The 23,376-nt window shown below is 45.6% G+C and overlaps 2 protein-coding genes and 1 long non-coding RNA gene across 7 annotated transcripts in view; 2 read left to right on the forward strand and 1 right to left on the reverse strand.

Moving 5' to 3' along the window:
• Txndc8 (thioredoxin domain containing 8) overlaps window positions 1-4,673 on the reverse strand; it is a 29,757-nt gene extending 25,084 nt beyond the window's left edge. The window contains exons 1-2 of the mRNA NM_001004092.3: window positions 4,627-4,673; window positions 2,740-2,844 (exon numbers count right to left, since the gene is read on the reverse strand). Of these exons, the coding sequence (NP_001004092.1) occupies window positions 2,740-2,844; window positions 4,627-4,650 (129 nt within the window). The 5' untranslated portion in view covers window positions 4,651-4,673. The remainder of the gene's footprint in view (window positions 1-2,739; window positions 2,845-4,626) is intronic.
• A 155-nt stretch (window positions 4,674-4,828) lies between these two features.
• Window positions 4,829-17,242, forward strand: LOC108351128 (uncharacterized). The gene is made up of 3 exons (XR_015620901.1): window positions 4,829-5,086; window positions 5,951-6,051; window positions 17,012-17,242. It is a non-coding gene; the product is annotated as an uncharacterized LOC108351128 (long non-coding RNA).
• Window positions 9,787-15,510, forward strand: LOC148005810 (uncharacterized). 5 transcript variants are annotated; one of them, XM_087551598.1, is made up of 3 exons: window positions 9,787-13,383; window positions 14,084-14,162; window positions 14,508-15,510. In XM_087551598.1, exons 1-3 carry the CDS (start codon window positions 12,894-12,896, stop codon window positions 14,560-14,562), a joined length of 624 nt encoding a protein of 207 aa, XP_087407724.1. In that variant the 5' UTR covers window positions 9,787-12,893; the 3' UTR covers window positions 14,563-15,510. The 5 variants fall into 5 exon arrangements, 4 of the variants coding, with proteins under 4 accessions (XP_087407724.1, XP_087407725.1, XP_087407726.1 ...); XM_087551599.1 differs by lacking the exon at window positions 14,084-14,162 and adding an exon at window positions 14,163-14,217 and having other exon boundaries at window positions 12,034-13,383; XM_087551597.1 differs by having other exon boundaries at window positions 12,803-13,383; window positions 14,084-14,217.
• Window positions 17,243-23,376: the final 6,134 nt, after the last annotated feature.

Here is a 23,376-nt window from a genome sequence, read left to right on the forward strand (position 1 = left end):
AAATGGGAGAAAATTATTATTATAAACCTAAAGACCCTTGGGGTTTGGTAATATTTTTCAGATTAATAAGATGATTCTGAGCTGGGGGTAGTGGCACAGTGCTAATGCCAGTACCTGGGAGACTGAGGGAGGAGAATCATAAGCCTGAGGTCTAACTGGGTTATAGGGAGTAGCCTGTGCTCCGTGCCACAGAGTGTGGCCCCATGCAGCACCTTCTCACCCTGCCTTCCAGTGACTTAATAAGCATTTAATTCGTGGTGTTAAAATTCTTGTTTAACTTTATTTATGTTTCTAATTTGCTCTCTGCCGGGTACAGTGACTAGAGGAGAAAGAGCCTTCCTCCTAAGCCCTCATGGACAAGGAGTTTAAAAAAATCACACAAATTACACAAATACTCTCCCTTACAAAAGGCCAAGAGTTGCAGGTACAGCAAAGGCGAACATTTTCCAGCTACATCTCCCTCAACTCTCACTTATTCACAGAAAAACAACCCCTCGTTTGACAGGTGTCCCTCTGCTCTGTCTTATCTGCATATATAGTGAGTAATGTTTACATAATTCCTTTTTTTTTTGTTCTTTTTTTTCTGGAGCTGGGGACCGAACCCAGGGCCTTGCGCTTCCTAGGCAAGCGCTCTACCACTGAGCTAAATCCCCAACCCCTACATAATTCCTTTTAATTCTAGTATAAGATGATCTGTTAACAGACACGAGCTTTTCTTTTAGATTTTAGCTATTGCAGGATATTAAATGAACGTTCATTTTATTTCATCAAGAGTCACAGATTTATTCAATCTTAATTTTTTAGGTCATGGGCTAATTAACCACTTAACATGCTATACTAAGTTATTTATAGGCCTATATTTTTCTTCTAACATCCTATCATATATATATGTATAATTTATATACCTTATAAGAAATTGGTAAATTATTTTTAGAGCAACTGTTTCATTTTACCGTTCTACCGTCTAAGAGATAACAATACATTTCTCCACATCATCACTAGTTTAACAAACTACAACAGGAACACGGAAGCAAAAACTAAGACTTGGGTTTTAAGGCTGGCGATATAGCTCTCCGTAGAGTGCTTGCCATTCAGTCATGAAGACCTAAGTCTGACACCGTGAACACATGGTTTCTCAGAACCCGTGAGAAAAATAGACACTATGGTGGTATGTACTTGCATTCCCAGCTCTGGGTAGGTAGAGACGGGTGGATCTCTGGCCAGGTTACCCTACTCAGTGAGTTCCAGACCATTTAGAAAACTAACCTCAAAAACAAACAAACAAACAAACAAACAAACAAACAATCTAACCCAACCAAAGCAAAGCAAAGCAAACCAAACAAGTCACCATCACTTAACAAAGGATAGATGGCGTCTGAGGAATGACAGCAGTTGTGGTTGGCACACATACATGCACACATGCACAAACACACACTCAAATGGCATATGGTATTGAGTGGATTGACACTTTGGCACCCAAGCACTGGCTATTTCTGTGGCACAGTGAGAGAACCTCCCTCCTTAGTTTTGAGTCACAGAATGGTCTGTCTAACAATAGCATGTTCCTCTGGATAGTACAAGAATTTTGGGCAGAGCGGGGATCCTGAAGAGTCACATCGAAGGAGGGGGGATAGCCCAGTGGGTAAAGCACTTGCCATGCAAGTGTAAAGACTGAGGATGCGATTCTGGGACCCATGTAAAAGCCTTTGGGTATGGTCGCCTGCCTGTAACCCCAGCATGAGGGAAGCAGAGACAGTGGGTCCCTTGAGCCATCTGGCCAGTCAGCTTAGCCTGGAGATGAGCTCTTAGTTCTGCAGGAGAACTTGCTCCAGTCTGTGAGGAAAGCAGCTGAGGAAGACATCTGACGTCACACAAAGCACACACATACAGGTGCCAAAGGAGAAATGTCTTGTAGCTCGTCCATCTGCTACAAGTTCATTTATGTCTGAATATTGATGGCTGTGACCGTTGTTAGAGTTAGCTTTGGCAGATTCAAGAGGTCAAGTGAGAAAATCCAAGATGCTTAAAAACCTCGCTGAAAACAGAGTAGAACATTTTTAGTTGTATTATCAAAGGACCTTCTTTATATTCAAATATAAAGAATATATATGTATATGATATATATTGCACAATTATGATTTGATACATGTCACAAAGGTGACCACAGATAACCAGGAGACTTTGTACAATCAGCAGAAAGAAGACTAAAATTCCCTGAGATGGAGTGGGGGACGGAGAGTTTATATCTCAGTGGTTAAGAGCCCTGATTGCTCTTCCAGAGGATCAGGGTCCAGTGGCAACTCACAACTGTCTGTGACTCTAGTTCCAGGGAATCTGATGCTGTCTTGTGGCCTCTATAGGTACCAAACAGTACACAAGCGTATTTCATGGCTAAACATAAATGTTGTGTCTATCTAGGATCTCGTTGAGTAAGTTCTGGGTTCCAACTTTGGAAAGATGTAATGATACGGAATTGCTCTTCCCACGTGTAATCCTTCTGCGTACCCTGGTGTTCCTTAGTGAACGCCCCACAGTGAAAACATCCCAAACTTCCGGTCTCACCTCACGACATTCCAGAACATTAGCTTCAGGTTCACTGGGATGCTTAAAAGACAACGAACAAAAACAACAACAGAACTCCTAATAGTTCAGAAGTAGGAAAACGTAAGAAGGGTTGGAAAAGCGTTTGGGGACCTAAATTCCTTTGGCAGCTGTAAGATAGACACTGGAAATCCTTACCTGGAAAGCAGGAGCAATCATTTTGCAGGGGCCACACCACTGTGCTGAAAATTCTACCACCACAAGCCTATTTCCAGCAGCGCCAAGCAATTCTTTAAATTCCCTCTGAAACGAGAGCACAGGAAGAAGTGCACACAGTCACAGAATCTCACAAACTCTTGCAGAAATAAAAGGGAAATCTTGCAAAGGCTACAATGACAGGGGAACCTTACCTTACTGTCTTATAGATGCTCCAATCTTTTCTTTCTTTCTTTCTTTCTTTCTTTTTTTCGGAGCTGAGGACCGAACCCAGGGCCTTGCGCTTGCAAGCGCTCTACCACTGAGCTAAATCCCCAACCCCTGTTCCAACCTTTGCTAAGTGAGTCTGAGGTTAGACATAGTTTTCCCCGTGAGTACCCGTGAGTGAACTGATACATCCCCAAACAAGTTAGAAGTTTGCTTACTAAATGAGGTGGTATGGTGGCTACCTTTGGGTAGAAGCAGGTCAGCCCGGGAGAAACGGAAGTATTAAGGAGAAAGCAGAACCAGTGTTCAAGCTGATCGTCTGTTTAATAATTTTAAAACAGGTGTGAATGCATCAGGGTCGAATTTCTTGCCTTGTGGGATTGACCACTCATAAAATCAATACTATCCATGTAGCAATTTATTTTGTCATTGCTAAACATCCTAAGTAAAATCTTAATAATTGTTGATGTCACCTAATTAAAGTCTTCCATCCCGGGGTCTCAGATCGCTGTATGTGTGTTTTTGGTTGTGACTGTCCTATATTACCTACTTGGGGCCTATTTTTTCCCTATTGCAGTCTATTGTAGCTTACCCCTCCCCCCTTCTCTCCCAGCTCCTCATTTGCAGATGGGAAGGAACTCTTATCGGGTGAAAGAATGACAGCTATAGGGAGTGTTCTTTACAATTGACCTTCTCACTGCTCACTGGAATTGAGATGAGCTCCCCCACCCTGATGTTCGGAGCTGTAATCCTCATTCTCACCCCATTGAATATATATCCCCATCCTATTGATTTCATAGCTAAGGCCATGGATGGTCACCAACTTTCTCATGGCCAACCAGAGGCAGATGGCGCAGACTGTTCATTCAGGCAGCTTGACTCCCAGTGCCTATTTCTTCAACCATTACTGATTTCTCTCGGGGATGAGCTGTGGTTGAAAGAGCCCGGACAGGATGCTGATCAGGTTAGTTCATAATTGGATTAAGTCGAGCAGGGCCTATCCCCATTAAGGGTGGAGTTAATGTCATACAGAAGGCATGCGTGCCCTTCAGCAAGGGAACCTGATAAGTTCCCATTTGACTTAGTTCCGGGCAGGTGACGATTCTGAGAAGATGCACCCACTTCCTGGGCCTGTTATTTCTGCAGAATGGATGACTGAATTCTCACACAGCCAAGACAGGTCTCTGTCTCTCAGTGGTAGCTCTATTTCCCGTGACATTAGAGATTAAACCCAGCGCACAGCACAAGCTAGACAAGGCCTATCTTTAGCTCTAAAGCTAACTTTTTTTTAAATTTTGAGATAGAGTTTCATTACTTGCCTTGGCTGGACCTTGTGTTCACTAAATACCCCAGGTTGGCCTTTAACTTGTAATTCTGCCACTGTCTCTTGAGTAGCTGGAAGTGCCAGCCTGCACCACCAAACCTGGCTTCTCAGGGGCTTTTGAGTTTCATGTACACCATGAGATTCAAGTCAGCCAGAGTCACATGGTCTCGTCTTTTAGTGAGACACTATGGCAAGAGACATAAAACCAAGACAAGACTTGAAAGGTCTCCCTTGACGTAGAGCAATGAAGGAGTACTGGGTGGAGAACACAATGAATGTCTATCAGGACTCATTGGATCCTGCTTTTGAAGCACTCCATGAAGCCAACAAATACTTGCCATGCTTTTAATCTTCTGCACCATGATTATCACCTGGGACTTGCTGCTGACCCTCTCCTGTTGGATCAGGTGGATCACGGTAGCTGTCCCATTAATTACGGCATTCTGCGTGGAATAGAGAGGTAACTTTTCTATGACCTCATTGCATGGGTCATCTCAGAACCTAGAACTTTGGGACTCTGAACAGTTTCACCTTTTAGGCTGTGGCTAGGTGACTAGTTGGCTAGCCAAGACCCTGAACACCGAGGGTTTTGGATACAGAAGCCAAGCTCTGGGTGCTCTCATCTTGCTCTCACCCCTTTGTCATCCATTCCTACACTTTTCTTTATTCTCTGACCTCCCCCATCTCATCAGAAAGCATGCACATTAAGTGGCTCAAAGCTAACTCCATTTAGGATTTTAAGAAAATGTGCGGTAGAAAGAAAAACTACCAACACCTTAATCTCATAATGGGCTTTCTGTAAGTTCATTTTATGACTCACAGATTCCACGAACTTTGCCTTTCTGTTCTATTAGACAACAAGGACACTTCATTTTGACACAATCAGAGGTTGGCAAACTCTCCTCCACAAGGGGCAGAAATATATGGTTTTCCTAGTACCAACTTTTAAAAACTGTAAAAGAAAAAAAATCTTTGTTAACAATCTGTGCACGTACACACACACGCGCGCGCGCACACACAGAGCAAAAATTTAAGGTTTTTCAGAATCAAAACAAAATAATCTGGCTATGACTTCTGTTCCTTAGGGCAACAAGGACAAGAAAAATATGAAAAGTAGTTGGTTCTACAATAAAATAAAAATGAGGAAAATTCTTTGTTTGCCATTCCCCGCCAACCCCCAGACCTGTGTTGATAGAGAGACATGTGTTTGGGCCTGGAGGGGATGCACGCCCATGGCTAACTGGACCTTGGTCTGCTTTTGCTGGCAAGACTGAACCGAAAGTGGTCCAACAGCAAGATGCTTTTTTTCCTTGTGTACACACTGCTATTTTCTCCTACAACAATAAGAGATAGTATTTCCCATGTCTTTGTCCAATATCCCCCTCCCACATATTTTGCCTCCTGAAGTGCTTTGCCTATATTGCTATATAGACCCTGTTGGCATTAGAATTCAGTTTTCCTCTGCTTGATCCTTCTATCATCTCACTCAGGGGTTGGCAAACTGCAGCCAACCAACCAAACCAAACCAAACCACCATCACCACTACCACCACCACCACCACCACCACCACCACCAATAACAACAGAATCCACACTTCACAATTACAGGTCAAAGGTTTAAGCCTCATGGAATCTTCCTTTGTTTCTCTCGGTTTTTATTCAGGAAGGGAAGACAGATGTGACAAGACAGATTGAGCATCCTCTGAACAAGGCCCTTCAGCAGAAGCCCTACTGATGTTCTGGGCTACAGTTTTTGCTATCACGGTGAGTAGGGGGACCCTGTCTGCACAGTACGATATTCAGTAGCATGAGGACATCAGGGCTCTACCTACAGCTGTCACTAGCATCTCTGAGTGGTGGCAACCATAAATGACTTCTGGGGTCAACAACTCACACCCACCTTCAGCAACTACTGCTTCAAAGGGAGGGCTGGCTTCCAGGCTTCTCTTGCACATGGTTTACCTTGCAAGTTCCCAGGTAGTTTTGTCCACTCGTCTAAGGCGAGCTGATTGATACCGCAGCTTCAGAGGTTTTATGTTGCTAGAATTGATTCAGACTTGAAGTCTGGGTCACTTGTCACATAGAGAGACAAAGCAGACGTTCAGACACAGATAATTAAGGACAAACGACTGCCTCACGCTCTGGTATCTGAATGGATATGAGGCTGGGCCATACTTCTGTTCTCCAGTGCTAAGACTTACAGACTTTCACAGCGTTTGCTGCCAAGCATCTCATGCAGCCTCAGGACAAGGAGGGTCATGGGAAGGCATACAGAAGCCTGTTTATTCTCAGGATTTAAGCAGCATTAATATCCAGAAAATAGTTCAGTTTTTACAAAAAGTAGTACCTTTCTAAAGAAAAATGTTTGCTATGTTAGTTCATAAACAGGGAAAATTTCTAGTCTCAGAAAAGTGATCAAGCTAAGAACTTTCTAGAATAAGAGGTCTGAACATTGCCTCTGGACCTACCTGACTGACTGCATTGTTCCCTAACATGTGCTCACATGTGTTTTTCAAGACTCTTTCCTGACATCATCACTGGAATCATGAAAGTCTGAGACAGCCTGGAGAGAGATTCCTTATGAGAAGTCAGAGCTGGATTTTTCTTTTGTTGTTGTTGTTGTTTTTTAAATTTTGTTTGCTATTTAAAAATTTTTTTTAACACAGTCCTGAGTGAAGGCCAGGATTTTTAAAACTTCAAAAGAGGCCAAGGAAACCAGTGAGCGAGAGTACGAAGGGAATAAGTAGTGAGAGGAAGGAAGAAAAGGAAGCAGGTAAAAAGAAAAAGAACAAAAGAAGATAGAGTTAAAATATGACCAGTGGAGGAGGGCCAGGAGGGAATTGTAGACAGAAAGAAATAAGGACTTGGAATCAAGACTTCCATTGTGTGGAAATGAAGAATGGGTTCTCATTAATGCCCCAGCCTTGGCAACTCAAATCCCACGTAGACCTTGATCCAAGGTGAAGACCTCATCAGCATCACGTGGGATCCTGGAAGAAGTGCAAGGCTTTGCATCAAATCCACTGATTGAGAAAGAACCTGCTTTCTGAGACGCTCTGTTACTCCTGTGCATGCCGATGTTTAAAAAGTCCAACTATCAAGAACCACATCTATCTGAGGCTCTCTCTAGAGCAGTGAACAAGCTACCCCGGCATGGCCTGGGAACTGCACACATTCCCAGACCCCACCCCGGACTTACTGACTCAGAACCTCAGAGGGTGAGGCCCGAACAGCATGTTTTAACAAGTCCTCTGGGGATGTGTTGCCCGCTGTAGATTTAAACAGAACCTAACAAAACACAACTGGATTGACTTAGGGTGGTCAGGTGCAAAGCAGCTGCATGACCTCAAAGGTGTGCGGTAACGTTCAGTATATTTAACCCCTTTGTGGCTTGGTACTAATCTACCAGGATAGAAACCATCTGTTGCATATCTGCTCAGTTCCTAACAGGTATTAACCCTTTGGATTGTTGGATTTGGGGGAGATCCAGAGTATTCTCAAGCAGGACCTTGTTCAATCTCAATGAGGTCATGACACCCAAGGCTATTAACCATCATTGTGTGTGTGTGTGTGTGTGTGTGTGTGTGTGTCCATGTACATACATACATACATCACACACACACACACACACACACACACACACACACACACACACTTAACTATGGATCAAACCCAGAGTGTTGGACATTGATGGACAAGTGCTCTACCACTGACCTAGTATTACCCCTCCCCTACTTTTCCACCACACGTTTTAATAATTTATAACCTGGTGTGGCTGTCGTTGCAGACCAATGTCTTGTGATACCGATAATGAATGTAATAGACAGCTGCTCTCTAGACACCAAGTTTTCCATTTTGTTTTTTCGGGACAGGGTTTCTCTGTGTAATAATTGTCTTGGCTGTCCAGGAAGTCACTTTGTAGACCAGGCTGGCCTCAAACTCACAGAGCTCCACCTGCTGAGCTTAAAGATGTGCACCACTACCCCTGACTGACACCAAGTTTTCAGTGTCAGTACTTAAGAAGCTTGTCTGTTAGAGAATGCATGCTTGTGGGGCAGTTAAGAGCACTTGTTGCTCTGGTAAAGGTTCAGTTCCCAGCACCCACATGGTAGCTTATAACCTTCTGTAATTCTAGCTCCGTGGAACTGGCTCTTTTTCACCTCCTCCTGTACCAAGCACACATGTGATACACATGCATACACGCAGGCAAAAAATCAAATACATACAAAAATATGCCTTTTAAAGGGAAATGTTTATTTTAAAACTGTATTTGTCTGGAGATTTAGCAATGAAATAGGCATCTCCATGGGATTTGTTACTGTCAGGAACGAAAGTCTCTGAGCCAAGGCCACGGCAGGGGCTGTATTCACTGGCACAGGCTAAATGAACCAAGATGGCAGGGTCGTCTGGAAATATGCCTGTTTGGGTAGCGTGGAAAAAAGGAAAAGCAAAAAAGGACTCAGAGAAAGACCAATGTACAAATGACCACTCTCCTGCCTCACTCAGGCCCTGCTCTGTGCACGTGGGGAAGTGAGAAGCCTTACTCACCTCAGTGAAAAGCAGTGCCAAGGGCAAAGTTGCTAAATGTGAATTCTTTACAATTTTGCCACAAAGTCATTTTTCCATTGCATGCTTTAAAAATGTGATTATTTTGTGGTTCTTTACATATTCTTATATTTTCCCTGGTATCAAATGGTAGCTTTAGTTTCCCAACTGACCTTCTGTGAATCATGATCTAAATATCTTTTAGGACAAATCTAACATAAAAATACATTAAAAAATAAAGATGTCCCTAGCCAATCAATAATTAAAATGCTGCCCAGGCATGGTCCCACTTCAGAACTTGAGACAGGAGGACATTGAGTTTGAGGTCAGCTACCCAAAAAGACTCTTTAGTATTTTTCTTTTTTTAGTGTGGGTGAAGAAAGAAGTGAGAAGAAAATAGTTTCCTCTAGGCAATTTAGCACCAATCTTTCTCCCTTACTTTAAGGTATTTGTCATAGAAACCACCAGGAGTCATGAGTGGTAACACAATTACAAGGCATTTCCAAGTGATGTATGAAAGACCCCAGCTTAGCAGCAGTAACGCCATTTTGCAAGGCTGTACTTAAGATGACTGGTTCAGGGAAAGGTTAGAACACTGAGTACACAGCGGCTGCCAAGCAAGATATGTTTGGTTGAAGGCCTGGCAACAGGACGACTTCGGTTGAGCACCTGACAATGAAAAAAAAGCCCCGGGAGAGGTCCCACACCCTGGTGGGGGGCCGAGTCAGTCGTTATGTTCCAAGAAGGTAGCTAAGAAACTTGCCCCCGGGCTGAACCCTTGGGGGGCCGAGTCAGCCGTTATGTTTCAGGAAGGTAGCTAGGAAACTTGCCCCCAAGCTAAACCCTTGCCATATTAGAATCCACCAATTATATCCCTGTAACCATGCATCTGCTTCTGTATGCTTGCTTCTGCTCCCCAAAATCCTATAAAAGCCATCCTTGGTTCCGTGGGGCGCGCCAGTCCCCCGAGTGACTGAAGCGCCCGCAGGTGCCTGTGCCTGTGTATCCCGACAATAAACCAAATCCTCTTGCTGATTGCATCCTGTGGTGTCTCGGTCTGGTCTTTGGAGTTGGAGGGTCTCCATCCCGAGGGAAAGTTCTCCCTGAGAGCTTTTCATTTGGTGCGTTGGCCGGGAAAGGAGATCCTCCACCCAGGGACCACCGACCACCCACTGGGAGGTAAGCCGGCCGACGTCTGTCTGTCTGTCTAATTTTGTCTCGTTCTACCTTATTCTGTCTGTTCTGTGAGCGCTCAGCCAGGTCTGTTCTGTGGGCGCTCAGCCAAGTCTGTTCTGTGAGCGCTCAGCCAGGTTCTGTGAGCACTCAGCCAGGTCTGTTCTGTGAGTGCTCAGCCAGGTTGTTTGGAATTTGGGCGGGACGAAGAAGGAGCTGACGAGCTCGGACTTCTCGCCCCGCAGCCCTGGAAGACGTTCCAAGGGTGCTAGGGGCCCGACTTTTCGGGCCCCAATCTGGGAGAGGAGAAAGATCCGGACTAACGGCACTCTGTCTGTATTTTTGGCTTTCAGAGGGCCCCGGACTTTTGCCACCTCTATCTGACTTTTTGCTTTCAGTTTGGTACCAAAGCCGTGCAGCACGCCTGTCTGTTGTTTGTTTGACTGTTGGTGTTGTTTGTTTTCTCTGTGTTCTAATCTTCCTTAGAACTAACATGGGACAGTCCCTAACAACGCCCCTAAGTCTCACTCTTGATCATTGGAAAGACGTCCACGACCGGGCACACAACCAGTCCGTCGAGGTTAAAAAAGGAAAATGGCAGACTCTCTGCACATCCGAGTGGCCCACCTTCGGAGCCGGATGGCCAGTGAATGGCACATTTAATAAGATCATTATTTTACAGGTTAAAGATCGGGTCGTCCACGGACATCCTGACCAGGTTCCTTATATTATCACTTGGGAGAGTCTTGCCTTATACCCCCCCCCCCTTGGGCGGAACCCTTCGTGGACCCGAATTGGCCTCCCCTCAACCCCCAGCCTGTCCCCTCGGCCCCGCCCGGTCTGCCGGCCACGTCTTCCTCTCTCTACCTTTGTGAACCTTCTAAGAAACCTGTCCTCCCGGCAGACCCAAACTCCCCTCTCATAGATCTTCTCTCTGACAAGCCCGGCTAAAACGGAGGAGGCAGAGCCGCCGGCCAGATCAGTTGCCCGGCCACAGTCTGATAAGGGTTTCTCCCCTGTCGCAGGGAGATTGCGCAATAAGCGCGAGGTGATGCCAGATTCAACCTCCCAGGCTTTCCCACTTAGACAGGGAACCGGTGGCCAGACCCAATACTGGCCGTTTTCAGCAGCTGACATTTACAATTGGAAACAACACAACCCTTCTTTCTCCAAAGATCCGGTGGCACTCACCGACCTAATAGAATCTGTTTTACTTACCCACCAGCCTACTTGGCATGACTGCCAACAGCTCTTATAGGCCCTCTTAACCTCAGAAGAAAAACAAAGAGTGTTCCTAGAGGCCAGAAAGCATGTTCTGGGAGATGATGGGCGTCCCACCCAGCTGCCTGAAAAAATTGATGCTGCATTCCCACTTAAGAGACCAAACTGGGATTTTAATACAGCTGAAGGTAAGGGACACCTACGCCTTTATCGCCAGTTGCTTCTAGCCGGTCTCCGAGGGGCTATACGACGCCCTACTAATTTGGCTCAGGTAAAACAGGTATTACAGGAAGCAGGGGAAACTCCCTCCGCCTTTCTAGAGAGACTTAAGGAGGCCTACCGTATGTACACTCCCTATGACCCAGATGACCCAGGACAAATGACGAGTGTCTCTATGTCCTTCATCTGGCAGGCTGCTCCAGATATCAGGACTAAGTTACAGAGGTTAGAAAATTTGCAGGGCTATACATTACAGGATTTACTTAAAGAAGCTAAAAGGATTTTTAATAAGAGAGAGACACAAAAAGAAAAAGAAGATAGAGTTCGCAGAGAGAGGGAAGAGAGAGATAAAAAAAGAAACAAAGAACTAAGTCGAATCTTGGCCGCCATAGTTCAGGGCCAAGAAAGGAAGGGAGATGGGGGGGAGCTCGAAAGGGGCTGAAGCTGGATAAAGATCAATGTGGCTATTGCAAAGAGAAAGGGCACTGGGCCAGAGAGTGCCCCAAGAAGCCTGGCGGACCCCGAAAGCCTCGACCACGAACCTCCCTCTTGGCTCTAGATAAAGATTAGGGAGGTCAGGGCCAGGAGTCCCCCCCTGAGCCCAGGGTAACGCTTAAAGTTGGGGGGCAGCCGGTTACTTTCCTGGTAGACACAGGAGCCCAGCATTCAGTCCTCACTCAAGCTTCAGGACAACTCAGCGACCGGACGGCCTGGGTACAAGGAGCTACTGGTGAGAAACAATACCGATGGACTACGGACCGCCGGGTTCAGCTGGCTACCGGTAAGGTGACCCATTCTTTCTTACATGTTCCGGACTGCCCGTACCCTCTGCTGGGCCATGATCTGCTCACCAAACTAAAAGCACAAATTCATTTTGAGAAAGGAGGGGCCCGAATAACTGGCCCCCACGGAACTCCCCTTCAAGTTCTAACCCTACAACTAGAGGACAAGCCACAATCCCTAGAAATAGACACTTGGGTCACGAATTTTCCACTGGCTTGGGCAGAGACTGGTGGGATGGGGTTGGCGCTCCAACAGCCCCCCTTAATTATACAGTTAAAGGCCACTACAACTCCAGTCTCCATAAAACAATACCCCCTGTCACATAAAGCTTATCAAGGTATAAGGCTTCACATTACGAGGCTTCTAGATCAAGGCATCCTAGTCCCCTGCCGGTCGCCTTGGAATACGCCTCTTCTGCCTGTTAAGAAACCTGGCACTGGAGCTTATAGGCCAATACAAGACTTGAGAAAGGTCAACAAGAGGATAAAAGATATTCATCCGACTGTTCCAAACCCTTACAATTTGCTCAGTAACTGTTCATCGATGAGAAACAGGGGTATGCTAAAGGGGTCCTAACACAAAGGTTGGGACCCTGGAAACACCCTGTGGCCTACCTGTCTAAGAAATTGGACCCTGTGGCCTCCGGCTGGCCACCGTGCCTAAGGATGGTGGCTGCTATTGCTGTCCTGATCAAGGACACTGGAAAATTGACTTTGGGGCAGCCACTCACCATCCTAACACCCCACGCAGTGGAGGCCTTGGTAAAGCAGCCCCCAGACCGCTGGCTCTCTAATTCCCACATGACCCACTACCAAGCCTTGTTACTGGATGCAGAACAGGTTCAGTTTGGGCCCGTAGTCACCCTCAATCCTGCCACCTTGCTTCCTCTACCAGAGGAGGCAAAACAGCATGACTGCCTACAAATCCTCGCAGAAGTACATGGAACCAGGCCGGACATATCGGACCAGCCTCTTCAGAATGCTGACCACACATGGTACACGGATGACAACAGCTTCTTGGCAGAGGGAGAGCGAAAGGCTGGAGCTGCGGTCACTACGGAGGACAAAGTGATTTGGGCGAGAGCCCTGCCTGCTGGTACCTCCGCACAACGGGCTGAACTCATCGCCTTGACTCAGGCGCTCAAGATGACAAAAGGTAAGAGGCTAAATATATATACAGACAGCCGTTATGCCTTTGCCACAGCACACATCCACGGGGAGATCTACCGGAGGCGGGGGCTGCTCACATCTGAGGGTAAAGATATGGCTAAAATTCTGGCCCTCTTAGAAGCCCTATTCTTGCCCAAAAGACTGAGTATTATACATTGTCCAGGACACCAGAAAGGGCACAACCCAGAGGCACGAAGAAACCGGCTGGCCGATGCCACGGCGCGAGAAGCGGCCATGAGCAAACAAATCTTGCCCTTAAATAGCCCAGACCAACCCACGCCCCCACCAGTGGGACAAACCAGTTGGGTTTATGCCCATGAGGACATAGAGCTCCTAAAAAAATGGGGGCCATCTACCACCCTCAACTAAAACAGTGGGTCTACAAAGGACTTTTGAATTGATCTCCTTTTTACATAAATTAACCCAATTGGGGTTTAAGAAGATGAAAACCTTACTAGATCGGGAAGAGATAAATCTGTGTTTTTTGAATCGGGACAAAGCGATACAAAAGGTGACTGAGAGTTGCAAAGCATGCGCTCAGGTTAACCCGGGAAGGACCAGGATTGGACAAGGAGTTCGTCCTAGGGGACACCGTCCCGACATCCATTGGGAAATTGATTTTACTGAAATTAAACCAGGTATATATGGATACAAGTATCTCCTAGTGTTTATAGACACCTTCTCAGGATGGGTCGAAGCCTTCCCCACAAAGCACGAGACTACAAAAATGGTCACTAAGAAGCTCCTCGAGAAAATCTTTCCCAGGTATGGCATGCCTCAAGCGTTGGGGTCGGACAACGGGCCCGCTTTCGTCTCCCAAGTAAGTCAGTTGGTGGCCAAATTGCTGGGGATTGATTGGAAATTACATTGTGCCTATAGACCCCAGAGTTCAGGTCAGGTAGAACACATAAATAGAACAATTAAGGAGACTTTATCCAAACTTACGCTTGCAACTGGCTCAAAGGATTGGGTGGCCCTCCTTCCCCTAGTTCTATATCGGGCCCGGAATACCCCGGGCCCCCATGGTCTAACTCCTTTTGAAATAATATATGGAACACCACCCCCATTTGTCCATTTCTTTGATTCAAACATTGCTGATTTTGCTGACAGCCCTTCTCTGAGGGCCCATTTACAGGCCCTACAGATTGTGCAGAGAGACGTCTAGAGACCTTTGGCCGCTGCTTACCAGGACAAGCTTGAGCATCCGGTGGTGCCACACCCGTTCCAGATTGGAGACACCGTGTGGGTACACAGACACCAGACCAAAAATCTCGAGCCACGGTGGAAAGGACCCTACACCGTCCTCCTGACTACCCCGACCGCCCTAAAGGTAGACGGAGTCTCGGCTTAGATCCACGCACCACACGTCAAGGCAGTCCGGTCTGAGGAATTGACTAATCACAACACTACACCCCAGACATGGAGAGTTCAGCGCACTCCAAACCCCTTAAAGTTAAAACTCCTACGTGGCTCCTCCTAGCCCTTTTGTGGCCTAGAGTCAGTGGGGGAATAAGCCCCCACCAGACAGAAATTTCTTGACCAAGTCGAGTGAAAGATTTCACTCAAAGTTAGCAAAAAAATGGGGGAATGAAAGACCCCAGCTTAGCAGCAGTAACGCCATTTTGCAAGGCTGTACTTAAGATGACTGGTTCAGGGAAAGGTTAGAACACTGAGTACACAGCGGCTGCCAAGCAAGATATGTTTGGTTGAAGGCCTGGCAACAGGACGACTTCGGTTGAGCACCTGACAATGAAAAAAAGCCCCGGGAGAGGTCCCACACCCTGGTGGGGGGCCGAGTCAGTCGTTATGTTCCAAGAAGGTAGCTAAGAAACTTGCCCCCGGGCTGAACCCTTGGGGGGCCGAGTCAGCCGTTATGTTTCAGGAAGGTAGCTAGGAAACTTGCCCCCAAGCTAAACCCTTGCCATATTAGAATCCACCAATTATATCCCTGTAACCATGCATCTGCTTCTGTATGCTTGCTTCTGCTCCCCAAAATCCTATAAAAGCCATCCTTGGTTCCGTGGGGCGCGCCAGTCCCCCGAGTGACTGAAGCGCCCGCAGGTGCCTGTGCCTGTGTATCCCGACAATAAACCAAATCCTCTTGCTGATTGCATCCTGTGGTGTCTCGGTCTGGTCTTTGGAGTTGGAGGGTCTCCATCCTGAGGGAAAGTTCTCCCTGAGAGCTTTTCAATGTATATGTCTATTCCTACCTCAGACCCATACTTTTTTATTACATAGTCAACTAAAATATAAAAGCTGGACACTTAGTGCTGCCCTTTTCTTGAGGTGTGAGGTAGCAGGTGCCACCATGATGAACAAGGGAATGGAAATGATAGGAAAAGCGAGAGCTATGGACAGAGGCAGAAGTGGAGACGTGACAGGTGACAGGGGGCTGAAGTTGGCATACTGTCATTGCCCAGTAGGGTTGGTGGGGTGGGGTGTATTAACCTGGAGCTTATGCAAATACAGACTCAGACCCTGACCTGCTGATCTCTGTGTCCAGGCAATGATGGAGGCCTGAGATGAAGAAAGTGTCATTTTCTGGATTGGATCTTTCTGAAGGACCAACGTGGTCCATGATGCCAGTGGCTGATGTTACCACTGAAGCCCATGCAGATGTCTGTGGTCTGGGCTACCTAAATCCATGTCGAAGTCGGTGGGCTGGGGAGAGCTGGCCCCAATCCTCCTTGGCAGCTGAATGGCTCTCCTCAGTTGATGGCTTCTAGCATGAATGCAGATGGAGAAAGACTCATCCTTCCTTGGGGGCCTGGCCACTAGGAATTTGACCATGATCCAGTGACTATATGAACTTTTCCCCCAAGACAATTATGTTAACATGTGACACAAAGAAATGTGAATTCTATGGAAGACAAATGACTGAAAACTGAGGTCCCTCTATGTAGGGCATGTTTGAGCTAAGGTATAAGAAAACCAGGAGAGACAAAGAGGCCAGGGTTAGATTACAGAGGGACTCATAGAGAGAACTTTGAAGTTGGTAAGCAACAAAGAAGGGTCTTTGAGTGTTCCAGAGCAGGGAAAGTGAGGCAGCCTGTGTCATGCTTTAGGAAGGATGTAATGGCTATTCCTGCTTGTCAACTTGACGATATCGGGAATGAACTACAATCCAGAATTGGAGGGCACACCTGTAATCCAGATCTTTAGGCTGGAAGATACAAGTCTCTGATCTGGATCTTGCCATGGAGATCTTGAGGCACAGTGGCTATGAAATCTTAGGCGCAGACAAGGTAGTATACACCTTTAATTCCAAGAGTCTAAGACAAGGAGATCTCTGAGTTCAAGGTCAGCCTGGGACAAAACAAGTTCCAGATCCAGGTGTGGTGGCACACACCTTTAATCCTCCCATGTCCACACCTGCCCAACTCCTGTGACCTATCTTCCCCTCAAAGAAAGAAGAAGGAGGAAAAAGTTTATATAGTCACTGGATCATGGTCAAATTCCTAGTGGCCAGGCCCCCAAGGGAGGATGAGTCTTTCTCTATCTGCATTCATGCTGGAAGCCATCAATTGAGGAGAGCCATTCAGCTGTCAGGGAGGGTTGGGACCGGCTTTTCCTGGCCCACCAACTTCAACATGGACTTTATTATCTTCTGTTAGAGACCTACATATGGACATTGAAGAAGGAAGATTCACTCTTCTTCACCGCTTGCACTGACTTGCCAGCACATCTGTTGGAGTCTACTTCTACAGAAGAGCAGCTGAAGCAGCCAGCCTTGTGGGACTGAGCAACTACTAGATCCTTGGACTTCCCCTCCACAGCTGCCCATTGTTGGGGAGTTGGACTGTCAGTCATCATAATAAATTCCCTCAATATAGAAAGACATTCCATATGCTCTGTGACTCTAGAGAGCCCTGACTAATACAAAGGGTAAGTTGATGAGGTAGAACAGGCTAAAAGGAGAGCTCTCAGATCCAGAGAGGCCTGATGGGAACTGCAGAACTTTGGTAGAGTGAACAATTTTCCTAGAACATAAAGACTCTGCACTGCTAAGGTAGAAATGACAGTATTGACTGCAAATATTTGTCAACTTTCTATGTCTTTAAAGAACACAAGAGGGCCAGAGATCTCCATCATTGTCAGTCTTGCAAAGATGGTCACTGATCAAAATGGGAACGTGGACTGTCACATACCTCTTTTCAAAATTAAGCCTCAAGAAATACTGCCTCCGTCATCATCTCTCCAAAGCTCCCAAGGTGGGATTTATATACTCCCATAGCTCTGGTCTGTCCATGCTTGGATGAGGAGTCCAAAGGCGGTTATCGCTCATTACTTTTTCTGTATAGGTGGTCTGACTGTGATCTCCCTCCCCGCCCCATGGGTCGTAGGAAGGAGGAGATCCAACCTAAGCCCTGATTCACACCCAAGGTCTCTGTCATCTGCTGTGCAATGGGAGGAAAGGGGCCAGATTTCTTCTACATACCCTTTTGGTCTTGGAGCACAGCTGTCAAGGATGGTACCACCCAGATCACTAGAGTGTAGGTGACTGACATAAACTTATTTTGCCTCTTTGATTCCTTACTTTGGGATTACCCCCAAATTCAAAATTGGTCAGAGCTCCAAGGTTTTCTTATTTGTAAAATGAGAGGCATAGATTCTCCTTAAGAGTTCCTCACAGTTTTAAAGTATGGCAAGAAAGAGTCACTGTGGTAGGTTATGCAGAAGGCCTGATTGGAGATGTCTGGGGCTGAAGAGGAACAGGAAGCACGAGTAGTTACTAGAATGGTCCATAAATGTGTATTGGTTATAGATAGAATTTATAAGGCTACTATAGAAGAATCATTAATGCACAATGAACACAAGGTGCTGGGACGATGGCTCAGTGGGCAAACCATGAGGACCTGAGTTTGGACACGCCTGTGACCTCAGCTCTGGAGGGCCTGCTGGTCTCAAGAAGTCTAACTGAAAGGGAGACCCAAGCTCAAGTAAAGAAATAAATAAGTGGAGAAGTAAATGAAGAAATACACCCAGGTGTAACCTCAGTCGCCGATATGTGATCACACAGGTGAGTGTACCCATACAACATATATACATATGTGTACATCCCCAACATATATACACAAAGGAAAAAATGTTTTAATGATAAAAGTTCATGTGAGATAAAAGTGTGTGGAACTGGAATATATAGCTTCATACTTTAAAAATTGGAGGTTACTGTGCTAAAATATTTATGGCAGAAGTCACCAATCTAGTTGTTACAGTTTGGTCATGTGATTAAACATTCTAGGTATGGAAGAGACCCAATGTTCCCAACTTTAGGCAAGCAGGGGAGGGAAGACGTTAATTGTTGCAATGAGGAGGTTCATGTTGAGGGTATTTATTCTTTTTATGAACAAACTGAGATAAAGTTAGTGCTAAGTCAGCATATTTTCATTTTAAAAACAATTGATTTTATTTTATGTGTTTAAGTGTTTGCCTACATGTATATATGTGCCCCATATGCTTGCCTGGTGCCCAAGGAAATCACAAGAGGGAACTAGGTCTCTGGAACTGAAGGACCAGACAGTTGTGAGCTGCCATGTGGGTGCTGGGAATGTAAACCTGGTTCACTGGAAGAGCAGTGGGTGCTCTTAACCACTGATCCATTTCTCCAGCATCCCTCCCTCCTTCACTCCCTCCTTCCCTCCCTTCCTCCCTCCCTTCCTCCCTCCTCTCTCCTCTCTCCCTCCCTCCCTCCCTCCCTCTTTCCTTCTTTCTTTCTTTCTTTCTTTCTTTCCTTCCTTCCTTCCTTCCTTCCTTCCTTCCTTCCTTCTTCCTTTCTTTCTTTCTTTCTTTCTTTCTTTCTTTCTTTCTTTCTTTCTTTCTTTCTTTCTTTCTTTCTTTCTTTCTTTCTTTCTTTCTTAAGACAGAGTCTCTCTGTGAAGTCCTAGCCGGTCCTGAAACTCAGTTTGTGAACTAGGCTGGCCTGGAATTAGTGGAGGTTCCTTTAGCTCTGCCTCCCACACGCTGGGACTAAAAACCTGCACCACCATGGTACCTGGTTATAAACTCATTCTAAGGGAGGGAAGAAAAGAGAAGGAAGCAAGAAATTGTAGTTTACGAATGAGACTGGGATAGGTCAGTTGTACTTCCAATTTTTCTTAGCAGACTCTTGTAATGACTTATGTACCAATCAGGAGGCTGGGAGACTCCGTCCTAAGAAAACTTGCAATAACAGGAAAAGCGGATTGTCTTAGAATGAAAACGAGAAGTTAAAGGGCTTACTTTTCTCCAGACATCTCACAAAAAATGCTTGTAAAATATGTATTCTATCACTTGAATTAAAATTATGTGTGTGCACACACATGCACCCATCTTTTTAGAAATGTATATTTAAGTAAGAAAAATTAAAATCAATGAAAAAATAACCCATTATCTAACCTGAGGAAAATGGCTGTCAGCATCACTGTGACTCTGACCTTGCTCTATCTTGCAGTTGTAAGATATTTACTAAATGCTCAGCAAGAATATGATAAACTTCTAAACACTCTTTAACCAGAGAAACACCTTTAGAATCATTCATTCATTTTCCCTGACTAACACTCTGCCCTAGGTAGTTGTAGAGTAGAGAGGCACCCAGTACCCCTCCTGGAGTCTGTGTGTTCTTTCCCCCTGAAACATTTTCTGAGTATGGCAGCGGTATCCGCCACTGTGACCACCATCGGAACTGTGACCAAACGCCCAGCAGGAAGCACCCTTACTGGAAGAAGGCTTTGCTTTGACTCTTCAACAGTGGCTTGTACCACAGCTTGCTCACAGCCTGGGGAACCAGGAAACAAAAGACTTAGGGCCAGAACCAGAGAGAACTCTCACTCTAACCCATCCAGCTAGGCACCCAAGTCCACAACCTTTAACAACAGCCTGCCAAACATGAATTCTTCAAATACATGAGCATGTGGGAGGCATTTCTCAGTCAAACCAGAACAGCAATGTTCTCAGCAAACACATTCTGGTCTTCAAAGGATTTTTGTTTTGTTTTGCTTGACAAGTAAGTACATTCTGGGTGGTATGGGCAGAAACCACTTTTTAAAAAACTGGGTAGAAACTTAGCCCCTGGTCATCTCAAGTAGATTGTTTTCAAGTGAAGCTCAGAAATCTATGCAGAGGACATGTGGTTCTCCCTATCCCATGGACCACTACCCTCTCAGCTCTGACAGGACTGCACAGCAGGCTTGTTCTTGGTGACATGTGAGCAGCCAATAGCAGTCTTACTATATTATGGGGGTCACCACAAGTTGCCTGTTTCTGTAAATTACCGTTTACTGGTATTTATATCATTATCTTCTATTGTGTTTGGTTGTTTGAACTTCTGGTCATCCTCCTGCCTCTGCCTCTGGAGTGCTGAGATTATAGGCATTGCATCATCCCGACTAGAAGAATGCTGTCTTCTAAAAGGGAGGTTAGCGACCATGTTTTCTGTCCTACAGAAGCAACTAGGGGCAGTAAATAGATGGGCATGGCTGTGTTTTAAAACTTTGCCCCTAAAAGCAATGTGCTGAATTTGTCTCAGAGGCTTCAGTTTGGTGACCCATGTCCTAGGGTGAGATAGAGGAGAATCCCTGTGGATCAAGCAGGACACACAATGGATTGTCTCTTCTGGATGCTTTGCAATGTTCTGGATTGGGATGAGCCGTATGCGATCCCGTGGATAAGACTGGGGCGCGTCAGGTATTTTGGCCATTCTAGAGCCACCAGAGTTGCAATTCCTTTAACGGTGGCATAAGATCCAACGCGACTCATTATGGTGTCTTCATATGGGTGTCGCTGCACCGTCCTTACTTATGCCTGTCTCCCGCTGCCCTGGCCCTTCCCCATTTCTACCTCTTGCTAGTCCCCTCTCCCTCCCCAGACAGTTCTTACTGAATTCATGGTATATGCATTCTATTACCGTCTCGTTCACCTGTCTTCCCTTAAGATCTCTTGCCCCTCTCTCCTAGTGCCCTCCTGCTTTTATGACCCCATCCCCACCCCAACATTCAGCATTAAATCTAGACCTTTGTCTGAGAGGAAACATGTATTATTATTTGCCTTTTTGAGGCTGGTTTATAATTTGCCTAACACAATGGTCTTCAGTTTCTTCCGGTTTATTTTTTTTTTCTGAAAATATCATGTTTTCATTTTTTATACCTGAAAGTGATCACACCATAAGCATATAGTACATGCTCTTTGCCCTCTATGCGTTGATGGGCATCTAGGCTGGTTCTGCACCTTGGTTAGTGTGAACACTGCAGCAATGAACATGGTGTACCACAATTCGTGTGGTCCCTTGGGTACATGCTAAGGTTTAGTGCAGGTTGATCATGTGCTGCAGAAATAAGGGCAGTAGGTTGAAAGAGCCTGTTGGTTTCTCATGAATCTCACTGCAAAGGGATGGAGGACATTTTCCCCTCTTCTCTTCTCTCTTCTCCTTTCCTCTCCTCTCCTCTCTTCCCCTCCCCTCCCCTACCTTCCCCTGCCCTGTTCTTCCTTCCTTCCTCCCTTCCTTCCTTCCTTCCTTCCTTCCTTCCTTTCTCCCTCCCCCCCCCTCTTTCTTTCTTGGTTTTTCAAGACAGGGTTTCTTTGCACAGCCCTGGCTGTCCTAGAACTTGCTCTGTAGATGAGGCTGACCTGGAACTCATAGACATCCTCTTACCTCTTCTTTCCAAGTACTGGTAATGTTTTTTATAGAGTACTGCCACTTTTATATTATTCTAATTATTAATCTGTCTTGATGATTTTCATGTTACATGGATGTAATGTAACGCCTGCTTTGTTTCAAGGACAATGCATTGAATACTGACTCTTCCTGGCTGCCTATGTGGCAGAGAGAAAGAAACCCCTTCGACCTCTCCTGGGTGGGTATTTCTCACTCACAGGTGTTTGTCTTAAGCTCTTTTCTCTTAAAGCACTGGCACTCCCTGAACTAAGCTGAGCTGTTCCTATGATGTGCCCAGACCAAGGATCCTACTGGGTGTGTCCTGGCACATGAGAATAGCGCCAATAGATGACTCTTCTGGATGTGACTGGACACCATCCATCTGCTGAGGGCATGAATGGTGCATACATAGGTGGAGGAGAGAGGACGTCCTCTCCTTCTCAGTCTCACTGAATACCTCAGCTTATCTTTTTTTGACCTTGACCTGGTCCTAATCCTGAGATTCAGACTAAAGGACCAACCTGCTTTCCTGAGTCTGCTTCTTGAAGATCATGGGACTTGATAATCCTATGAGCTAGTGCAATAAAGACACACACACACACACACACACACACACACACACACACACACACACACACAGGTTCTCTTTCTTTGAAGAGTCTTGACTCATCATTCCCCAAAGCCCACATGGCTTTTGTTTGCTTTGTAGTCAGATATTGCCTACCTCAGAATCTATAAAGACCTGCTATCTAATTTAAATACCACCACTCATTCTGTTTCTCAGAAGGCACCATGACTTCTGTGTGTTCCAGACTTAAACATGTTTGACAGCTGTTAATCCACTGAGTGGGGCAATCTTACTGAGTTTTGAGGATCAAATGAGATTATCTGTGTAGTGAGTCTGTCAGCTGTGATCCACCCCACAGATGCAGGAGATTATTACAGCATTCACTTAGCACTAAGCTAACAGTCACCAGGTGCTTATACTGGAAATAATGAGGAATAGTTAAAAGTAAATAGGGCCTATGTCTTAAGTTTATTGGAATGGACTTTCTCTCTACAGCTTGTTTGGGAATTTGGTAAAACTATTTCATTACAGAAGAAAAAATCCACAGAATATACAATACAGAGAAATTTAATTAAGCTAAGTTAGTAGCAATTCTTTACATCCACTTTTTATCTTAAGCCATGCTAGTATGCACATATATGCAATATGAAAACAAAGGGGTAGATTTCACTATTTGCAAGCTGCCTCCTCTTCATCCTCCTCTTCTCCTCTTCCTCCTCCTCCTCCTCCGTTCCTTCTTAAGAAATGTGATGATCCAGCCTCCTGCTTCTGCCATCATGCCC

This window comes from Rattus norvegicus, chromosome 5 (assembly GCF_021556685.1).
Source record: "Rattus norvegicus strain SHRSP/BbbUtx chromosome 5, alternate assembly SHRSP_T2T, whole genome shotgun sequence".
NCBI lineage: Eukaryota > Metazoa > Chordata > Mammalia > Rodentia > Muridae > Rattus > Rattus norvegicus.

Excerpts from the sequence above, each read along its gene's own strand:
- LOC148005810 (XM_087551600.1), top strand. The coding sequence starts at position 12,894 with ATGGTGGCTGCTATTGCTGTCCTGATCAAGGACACTGGAAAATTGACT. Across the intron at positions 13,384-14,083 it reads GGCGCTCAAGATGACAAAAG|GATGGGTCGAAGCCTTCCCC; the intron begins GTAAGAGGCTAA and ends ACACCTTCTCAG.